Below are 10,109 nucleotides of genomic sequence, written 5' to 3'. Positions count from 1 at the left end.
CTCTCTCTCTCTCTCTCTCTCTCTCTCTCACACACACACACACACACACACACACAGACATTTCTAAGCTTTTATTCATAGTCTCTACCAGCAATTTTCTTCATAATCCCACTGGAACCATTGGCCAGCCTCTTCTATTTTGCAGCTTGTACCTCTCCTGACTAGCAGTGCCTCTTAGTGCTCCTCACACACCCCAGGCTCCATCCCAGCTTTGTGTCTTGGTTTGTGTTCTTCTGACTCAAGTTCATTTTCAGGCCCTCTTCCAGAATCCTCCCAGATGAAGGACATTTTTGTTCATTCTTTTCTTTATGAGTATTCTGGAATGGTTAGAGTAAGTCCCTTCTGTTTCTTACCTTGCGTGTGTTACTGCTGCCGAGGCAAACTTTTGTTCTATATTTGGTGACTACAGTTTAGCACTGTATTTACGTTCCTAAGAAAAGTGACTATTTACTTTTGGATTAAAACCAGAACACTTCAGCAGAGCATATGGGAATCGTCCCCTCATGTTCCCACCTTCTTCTCCACCTTTCCCCTGACACTCCTGTCCAGCCTGCTGATTTTCCTCACATTAACCTCTGGCTAATCCTCAAACATTCCTTGTTCCGCACACTCTTTATATCTCATTCCTTCTTCTTGTGAGTCCTGCTTACTCTCCTTGGCTACCTAGCTAAGCTGTAGTCTGTCTGTCTGTCTGTCTCTCTAATTTTTTTTAACCATTTGCTAACCTATAGTTTTTGTTGAGGCTCAGTTCTACTATCTCTGCCCTTAGGGGCTCTTCCAAGTTCCTTGAGGCTGTGTTAGGGTTTCTTCATAGCCATCCCATGCACACCTTCCTCAGAACTGCTACATATCAAGACTTCTGATGAATTCCCTCCTCATTCCCTGCCAGGCTCAGCTCCTTGATGGCTGTGAATCTATATCTTCTCTTTGGTCCCTTAATTTCTCACTCAGTTCCAAGGGTGGAGGTACCAAAGGATGGTTCTGGAATGAATGGTTGTAGCCATTGTTAATTTTGGTTCATATTCCCACCATGGGTACAGTGCTCCATGCATGCATCAGCTGGGACAGCTCTGGGCATGTAGTAGGCACATCATAAATACTTGCCTTATTTACATTAATGGGCTTTGGTTGACATTTCTTTCCCCCAGAACTTCCATGGAATCCTCTCCTATCTCCTGAGATTGAGCTCACATGGTAAACAAGTTAATTCCTCTAAAAGCATGACTTGGATTGAGGAGGCTTGTTTTAAAAAAGCAAACTCTATGCTCTAACCCTGTATTTGGTTCTTTAGGTCTGGAATAGGGTGCCTAAGTATGTCTTTTAATTTAGTTAATTAATAATTTTATTTTGGATGTTAGGGATTGTACCCAGGGTTTTGGTGCATGCTAAGCATGTGATCTACCACTATGATATTTCCTTAGTCTGAAAACGCTTTTAAAAAGGAAAAAAAAATCTTTGTGACTATAGTGGTAGATTCTAAAAAGCACATTGAGATGAGCACTGTAGTGGCAGTGGGCATCTGAGAGTTTCTGCCTCATCTGCTGACTGATGTAGCTTGCAGAACAATTTGCCCTCTTTTCTAACTGAGCCTGCCTCTTATGTTTACCCAGAAACCAAAGATGACCTTGAACAGCTCACAACTGAGATCAAGAAAAGGGCCAACAATGTCCGGAACAAGCTGAAGAGTAAGACGGGAACACAGAAATAAGCCGGTCTCCTCCACAGACAGAGACAGCCTCTCGGGGCCCACCTCTCACCTGCCAACAAGTGACACTACTTGTTCTGTTTTCACTGGAGGCTTGGGCACTGTCTCTGGACTGACCTTCTGTATCCTTAAACATTTATCACCTCTTGAGTTCTCACTGTAGTTGAAAACCCCAGCACTGCAGTTAGGAAGTGGGAGTAATTGTATGCGTCCCACCACTGCGTGGCCAGTCATTTTAGCTTAGTCCTTCAGTTCTCTCCTGCTGCTTCCTAGCACCCGTGTGTACATTTGAGAGGTAACTGCAGAGACATAGGCGCAGGGTCTGTCATTCAGTCGGCAGACATTTCTCTGTGTAGACCTTCTCACTCCTGCTTCCCTTCCTGGTTTTGGAGCACAGTTCAGTAAAGTCACTCTCATAGCTTTAATCCTCCTGGGGATCTCAAGCTCTCGCTTAGTTCCACAGCTGTAATCCATATTCCTGTCACAGTACTTGCTGAGTATGTGCTGTTGGTCAGAGAGGAAATCCCTATTATTTCTTCCCGCCCCAATAAATTACAACAGTTACTTTAATGGATAGTGAGGGGAAGAGAGCTTCCAAAATTAGCGTTAATGTGACTGCCCCCTTATTAAGCAGTTTGTTCGATCTTTGCTTTGGTATTTTAAAGAGATTCAGGTTGAGCATACTTAATCCAAAATTTTCAAATGCAAAATATTCCAAAATCTGAAACTTTTTGAGTATTCACATGACACTGTAAGTAGAAAATTCCATAGTAAGCCTCATAAGTATACTAAAAATGTGGTTCTAAATTATCTCTAAGCTCTAACATATCTGTGAAACACAAATGTGTCCTGTGAGCCAGCCTTAACATTATGTATATGCAAATATCGCAATTTTGACAAAATCGGAAACCCTCCTGGTTCACACAAAGGGTGCCCAGCCTCCGTTGCTACTTTTTCCGTTTTATAAACAAGAGGACAGATGTTTGAAAGAGTTACATGATTTCCCCCTTGTGACACAGCTAGTCCATGGCAGGGTAGGGATTTAAGTCTCAGTCCCTTGATGACCTGAACTGAACTGTTAGTTGTGTTGCTGAGACCTGACACTAGCACAAGCTGATGAGGTCAAGTGTGTAGCTTGTGGGGGTGGACTCTGATCTTTTGTGATTGGATCTCCCTGTTGTCCATCTTCATAGCCTCTGTGTGTGAGGATGGGTAAGTAGGTCTGTGTAGAATAGGGTCTTTTGTAGAAGGAAGGATGGATATGTTGCTAGAATAACCCTCTCACTGCAGGCATGGAGAAGCATATTGAGGAAGATGAGGTCCGGTCATCTGCAGACCTTCGGATACGAAAGTCCCAGGTAACTTTATTTCTGGTTTAACAATTATTTTCACCACTTTTAAAAAATTATTATTATTTTTTACCATGTGCATTAAAAAAAAAAAAAAGATTCTATTGGAACTGAGTTTGAGGAACCGGGAAAGGGGAACCATCCAGGCTGAGGCAGTTGCCAGGGCCCATTGTTCTTCTTTGGCCCTTTCTCACGTTCTAAAGGAGGTCCCTAAAGTACTCCCCTAGACTCTTCAGAGCATCCTTCAACACTGCCTTGTTTTATAGGTCAAGAAACTGATTATGTCTTCTAAGGATTGCTAGTTATAGTCCAGTTTGGAGTCAGGCACTTTGGAGCCATCAAAAACATGATCCTATGAGAACTTGGCCCTGGTGGCTGCCTCACATAATCCCAACACTTTGGAGTAAGAGGCAAGAGGACTGCCGAGACTTCAGGGCTACCCTGCTTGAGCTATAGTGTGAGAACATTAAAAAACAAAAATGGAACAGGAAAAAAAGGAGGGAGGAATCTCACATGATGTTTGAGTGGTGCAGTAAATATTGTATAGCAGAACAGCAATGTAAGAAGGCATAATTGAATCCATGGCCATCACATCATTGAAAGATCTCATGGTGAATTGGCGGTGGCCTTGGGTAAGCAGGAGTACCAGTGTAGAAAGGCTCAGGAGGCAGAGCTTACTTTTTTGAGAGAAATAAGAAATGTGATTAGGAGCGTGTGTGTGTGTGTGTGTGTGTGTGTGTGTGTGTTGGCAGCAGCAGAAAGTGGTGTTGGTGGCAGCATGGGGATGAATTCAGAACAGATGCAATGGGAATACCCTGCCTTGAGAAAAGAGTGTGTTGTTGGGTAGCAGATGCTAAATTTCTAGCAGATAACATAGTGTTACACTCTAAAAGTCTTTAAGTACCAGTTGAGGGAATTGGAGCTGATCCCGTAACTGCCCATCATTTGTTTCAGCCTACACAGCATCTAGGGGGATTTGATAGTCCTTTGGAAATGAGTGGGGACGAGGCGAGAGGTTAGGAAGTTCCCAGTTAGACTTTTGTAATGATTTAGTCTGAATTTACATGGTAGTAGTGTGTTTGGCAAAAAGAGGAACAAGTAGGCTTGATGCTGTGAGGTGGGCAAGGAATAAAAGTTATTACTAAGGCCGGTTGAGAGAAAATGTTTATTGTAAGCAAGAAACCTTGAGGTTGTCACTTGGCATACTGCTTATGGGAAGCGTAGTCGACAACTGTAGCCAAGGTCATGGTGGAAAATGCTACTGGGCTCTCAGGTTCTCAGTAATTCTTTGTGACTGAGAATTATTATCACGTGAGTTCAGTAAAGAAGGAAATGAGTAATGGAGATTGCACATTGAAACTGGCAGTGGATGCTTCCCACAAACTAGGAAAACAAAACTGCGTTGTGCACTTTGGTCTTTTGGTTCCAAGTTCAGGACTGCTGCAGACTAGGCTGTGTCAAGGTGGGATAGAGGTTTACATCATCTCTGGGGGTCTACTCATTTACCGTTGTTCCCACAGCACTCCGTCCTCTCCCGGAAGTTTGTGGAGGTGATGACAAAGTACAATGAGGCTCAGGTGGACTTCCGTGAACGCAGCAAAGGGCGCATCCAACGGCAGCTTGAAATTAGTATGTGTTTGAAGTCGGTCCATGTCTGTCCCCACCTTTTCCTGCTATGTGGTTGTCCATCCTGAGTCCTGGGAGAAGCAACAATGACCCTGCTGCTTGTGCCTTCTTTATTCTATTTGGCACTCCAACACAGAACAAATGCTATGGATTGATAGATCTGTAATATGGTATCCTGGGTTGAAAAGTGGCACATATATTGAGCCAAGGAATTTTATTGTTTATGGGATTCAGCCCTTCCCTTTCCTTCAGGGGAACCCACTAAATAGTTGGTCTCCTGAGAACTCATTTTGCTGTTAAATGAAAAAGTACATTTATGAAAAATGATGTAGTGCTAGTTGCTGTGAGGAATTAAAAAATTAATAAAGCTATACTGTTTGGGAATTTAGTGATATGGAAGAATAGGCCCTACAAGGCAAATGGCTTCAAGTGAAAGACGCTATGTGAACAAAGGCGCTATCAAGAAAACACAGATGTGTTTGTTTAGAAGTGGCAAGTTGTCCCGAGTTGGAAGGAGGGTGTGTTTGAAGGTGCAGTGTAAGGTTGCAGGAGGGCTGCCCACAAATTGTGCACTGTCATGAGGCCCTTGGGCTCTGTGGTATGTGGTTGGGCTAATAAGCAGTCTGAGCTGGAGTGTGTGCTTAGGGTGGAGATTATTGCTGATAATGTTAAAGATGGATTGAATTGGAAGGGAAGTCAGAAGAGGCAGGAGGTTGTTGGGGGGGGGATAATGTTTGGGAGGAAATTGTAAGTGGAGTTGTACTTTGAGCTTATATTTCATGCATCTCTTTTGTTACAAAGCTGGCAAGAAGACAACAGATGAGGAGCTGGAAGAGATGTTGGAGAGTGGCAACCCAGCCATCTTCACTTCTGGGGTGAGTGACCAAGCCACTCGCTTCAGTGGACAGGGATGAGCCCATGTGGGCTGCACTTGCAGCTCTGCAGGGGAGGGAACTTCTGTGGACTCTGAGGGCTGGGCAGGGGCTGGTCTAGGGTGGTTGACAGTCTGTCTGTATGGGGTCTGTTGTAGATCATTGACTCCCAGATTTCCAAGCAAGCCCTCAGTGAGATTGAGGGTCGGCACAAGGACATCGTAAGGCTGGAGAGCAGCATCAAGGAGCTCCATGACATGTTTATGGACATCGCCATGCTGGTGGAAAATCAGGTAGCTGGCGCATGGGAAAGCAGGCATTTCCCTGTGAACCGGAAATGGCATTTTGGAGGTCAGGTGGGGCAGGGGATAGAGCATTTTCCTCATGGGGCAACAGAATTCTAGTGTCTGAGGCAGAGGTGTGCATTTTTACTTCTTGAGTGCTGGCGCCTTGAGCCACCTCAGTCTTGTTTTCTTGCCTGTACTTTACTTTCACAGTGATTCTAGTTAGTAGTGAAGTTTCATGCCATGACAGAACCTAGTCTGCTCGGCCTTATCACTGTTTTCTTTCCCTTTTTAAAATTAAAGACATGGCCTCTTTGGCTGTGAAATGTGTAGTTGAGTATAGGATGCCAGCTTAGCATTCATAAGGCCTTGGGTCCAAGCTATCTTCTGGCCTAGGTCTGCATAAACCAAGCATAGCGGCATATACCTATAATCACAGCACTTAGGAGATGGAGGCAGGGGGATCAGGATTTTAAGGTTATCTTCTAATACAGAACAAATCTGAAAGGCAGTCTGAGATTCACTAGACCTACCCTTCCTAAAAAAATAAAAAGGAGGTCTTATTGTCAATGCCTTGACAGTCTTCTGATATGAACTAGTTTACTGAAAGCTTTTTCTTTCCCTCTAATTCACCATAGAAGTTAAAAGCAAGTTAACTAATTTTTCTAGTTTTGCTTTTATACTTCTCTTTTTCTGAGAATTTTGGCACCTTTTTGCTAAGAATCAACAGTAGACATGATTGAAGAATTTCTTATTAAAAGAATATTTTAGTGAAACTATAAAAACACTTATGATTCTCGACAATTCATCCCCAAGCTTGCATGCTTGGGAGTGGAATTCGATATTGCTTGCATATGGCATTCATTTCTGTCAGATTGTTGGTCCCCAGTTCTTGGGATAGAGTTAGGTGTCATGTAGGGTCATGGTGCTAAGCAGCTTTCGCCAGAAACTCCCAGCTATTCAGCCACTGGGACAGAATTGGAAACTCTTGCTTGGTAGGTAGACCCCAGACTGTAGTTGAAGCCCGAGCACAGGCTAACCAGTTGTTCATGAGTTCTTTGCCCTTTGGCACTCTTCTTCCTTTCCCCTTTCTGGCCTTTGAGACTCCTTTCTCAATCCCTCTATTCCCACTTTTTTTTTTTCCCACCACACTGCCTTGCTGAGGATCTGGTTTGCGTTTCAAGTGATGGTAAGTGCTTTGCTGGGTTTTCTGAGAGTCCTAAGGCAAAGGGATGGGAATGAGAAAGATCTAGGCGGGTGACAGGGAATTCTCAGCTTTAGATTCCCAGGAAGTAACTGGAGTGACCAAACTTCCTTGATAGGAAGTCAAAGCTGGGAAATGATCAGGAATCTTATTAAAAGACAAGTGTCTAGAGGGGAAGATACAACCAATAGCACGGGGAGCCCCAACACTGCTGCTTAAGGGGCTTGGTAATTTCTCTTGAAGGACTTAAGTACTTTCTCTTGTTGCTGACCTGATAATTGCTGAATACCTTTATGTACTGGGCATCACAGGAGTGAGCAAACTCAGTTCACAGGAGTGAGCAAACTCAGTTCACAGGAGTGAGCAAACTCAGTTCACAGTAGTGAGCAAACTCGGTTCACAGTAGTGAGCAAACTCAATTCACAGTAGTGAGTAAACTCGGTTCACAGGAGTGAGCAAACTCAGTTCACAGGAGTGAGCAAACTCGGTTCACAGTAGTGAGTAAACTCGGTTCACAGTAGTGAGCAAACTCGGTTCACAGTGGTGAGCAAACTCAGTTCACAGTAGTGAGTAAACTTGGTTCACAGTAGTGAGCAAACTCAGTTCACAGTAGTGAGCAAACTTGATTCACAGTAGTGAGCAAACTCGGTTTACGGGAGTGAGCAAACTCGGTTCACAGTAGTGAGTAAACTCGGTTCACAGGAGTGAGCAAACTCGATTCACAGTAGTGAGCAAACTCGGTTCACAGTAGTGAGCAAACTCAGTTCATAGTAGTGAGCAAACTCAGTTCATGGGAGTGAGTAAACCCAGCTTAGGCTGAGTGAACTTGAATGGCTAAGAATGGGTCAGCATCCTGGTGATATTCTAAAAATATGAGGTTTTCTTACGTTGGTTCATTCCTATATGCTTAAAAAATAAGAAAATTAAAGAAAAATGAGGGAGAGGGAATTCCTTTGTGTATATTTACATGTAGTTACTGAGCACCTAGAAAACCTGCTTCAGATGTCTGGTATAATTACTCAAGGAAGTAATCCAGTAGTTATTGAATGAGTGACCACTGTCGAGGACTGGGTCATTACATGGGGAATGGGAAAGTTTGCTATAGGAAGGCTGTGCTCTAAGGTTTCTACATGCGCCTTGGCACTGAAGACTGTACAGTTCTTCCCACATCAGCTGGGCTATTGTGTGTGTGTATGTGTGGGTTAACAGGTGTGACTTGTGTCTTCTTTTAGGGGGAGATGTTAGATAACATAGAGTTGAATGTCATGCACACAGTGGACCATGTGGAGAAGGCACGGGATGAAACTAAAAGAGCCATGAAGTATCAGGGTCAGGCTCGGAAGGTGAGGTTTTCCTTCTCTCTTCAGACAAGAGAGTCCATTTTGTTTGCTGCTGCGCTTTCTCTCTCCTCTCTTTCTGTCTCTTTCTGTTGCCACCACATCTTGCATCTGGGGAAAGGGAGCCATGATTGACCGCATTGAGAACAACATGGACCAGTCAGTGGGCTTTGTGGAACGGGCTGTGGCAGATACCAAAAAGGCGGTCAAGTATCAGAGTGAAGCCCGGAGGGTGAGCGCCTCAGTCTCTGCTTGTTGTACCTTCTCTACCTGTCTTTTGTCACTCGTATACTCTGTTCTTGAGCCCATGTCCTTTGTCTCTGTCATAGCCTTAGCCTTTTCCAAACCCCTACCTTAGCCTTTCCTAGCCTTCCTTCCTTCCCAAGGTTCTATGCATGGATCTGGCTCTCACCTGATTTTGGCCCTAGAACCCACACTTGAGCAGCCCGGTAGGCTGGCCACATGGCCTAGATCTTGTCATTAATCTGATTGTAGCTTGTGAATCCTTAACACATTACATAGCTCCTTGGAACTCTGGAAAACAGTCTTCCACTTTGCCCACCATTCTTTTTCTTTTTCTCTAACTTGAACCTAGCACAGTTGCTAATTGTTATATAAATATTATTACACACTCATAGAAGCACTTCCTTTCTCTGCTTCTATTCACACCCCACTAGTGTATTCTACCATGTGTCTGTGCCTGTCTTCCCTTCTGGCCTATGCTCAAGAACTTTGAAGCTTCTTTCTTCATCGACTGTGGATGCCCAGATATGGCAACCTCTGCCTTGTTTTGTTCTTTGTTTCTCTTGGACTCTGAGATTTTCATTCTTTACTTCATTCTCTTCTGCACCTAGCGCGCTTGTGCAATTATTGAGGGAGTTAGCAAATTGTTTTCATCTGAATCTATGATGAACTGCATTTTTGGACACCTATTCAGTATATGTAGTCTGAGTAAGGTATATAACTGGGTTTTTAAGAGGACAGATGAATACATGTTGGTAATCAGAACTGTGTTACAAACATTTTATGGATTGGTGAGGTGCTGCTGGAGACCTCATGATACTGATTGCCCTGAGTTCACATATACAAGCATGTGAACTGAGAGCTGTAGGTGCTCCACACTTCCATTTGCTGGCACTGCTAGGCAAGAAGAAATTTAAGAAATGTAAAATATCCATGAGAACACTTTTTATAGAGAGATGTATGGGTTGAGATATTTTTCATTGTAAGAGATAAGAAAGGCTACATTTTAGATGAGTTGCTATTGCCTTTTTTTTTTTTTTGTAATAATGATTTTATTTTTATTTCTTATTCCTTTCTCCAGAAATTGATAATTATCATTGTGGTAGTAGTTGTGTTGCTGGGCATTTTAGCGTTGATTATTGGACTGTCCGTTGGGCTGAAATAAGAGTGGCCTAAGGGGCTGCTGCACTGAAATGTAAGTAGACCAATGGTTCTGGATTGGCTTCTCCTAAGGAATTAGTCTGGGATTTCATAACTCTACTCTTTTCTAATGACTGTCACAATGGGCTTTAAAACTGTTGGTTGCCTTAATTCTTTAATTTCCTTAAAATTCCATTCTTGGGTTCTGGCTGCAGGATATGGGGTCACGTCTTCTGGGTTTTTTGGAGCCTGATTGCTTCTTTCTTTCTTTCTTTCTTTCTTTCTTTCTTTCTTTCTTTCTTTCTTTCTTTCTTTCTTTCTTTCTTTCTTTCTTTCCTTTTTCTTCTTT

The 10,109-nt window shown here is 43.2% G+C and overlaps 1 protein-coding gene across 5 annotated transcripts in view; it reads left to right on the top strand.

The window, feature by feature from the left end:
• The window catches only part of Stx3 (syntaxin 3), a 43,595-nt gene that overhangs the window by 27,303 nt on the left and 6,183 nt on the right, over positions 1–10,109 (top strand). For 2 of the 5 annotated variants that reach the window (XM_029472575.1, XM_021151483.2), the window contains exons 4-10: positions 1,611–1,685; positions 2,996–3,063; positions 4,575–4,683; positions 5,482–5,555; positions 5,711–5,845; positions 8,273–8,383; positions 9,702–9,815. In XM_029472575.1, the coding sequence (XP_029328435.1) occupies positions 1,611–1,685; positions 2,996–3,063; positions 4,575–4,683; positions 5,482–5,555; positions 5,711–5,845; positions 8,273–8,383; positions 9,702–9,785 (656 nt within the window). In that variant the 3' untranslated portion in view covers positions 9,786–9,815. Of the gene's footprint in view, positions 1–1,148; positions 1,195–1,610; positions 1,686–2,995; positions 3,064–4,574; positions 4,684–5,481; positions 5,556–5,710; positions 5,846–8,272; positions 8,384–8,498; positions 8,610–9,701; positions 9,816–10,109 lie in introns of all 5 variants that reach the window. The other 3 variants (XM_029472576.1, XM_021151486.1, XM_021151484.1) reach the window with 3 other exon arrangements.

The sequence above is a fragment of the Mus caroli genome, chromosome 19, assembly GCF_900094665.2.
Source record: "Mus caroli chromosome 19, CAROLI_EIJ_v1.1, whole genome shotgun sequence".
Taxonomy (NCBI): domain Eukaryota; kingdom Metazoa; phylum Chordata; class Mammalia; order Rodentia; family Muridae; genus Mus; species Mus caroli.
This window is presented reverse-complemented; position numbering and strand designations above follow the sequence as displayed.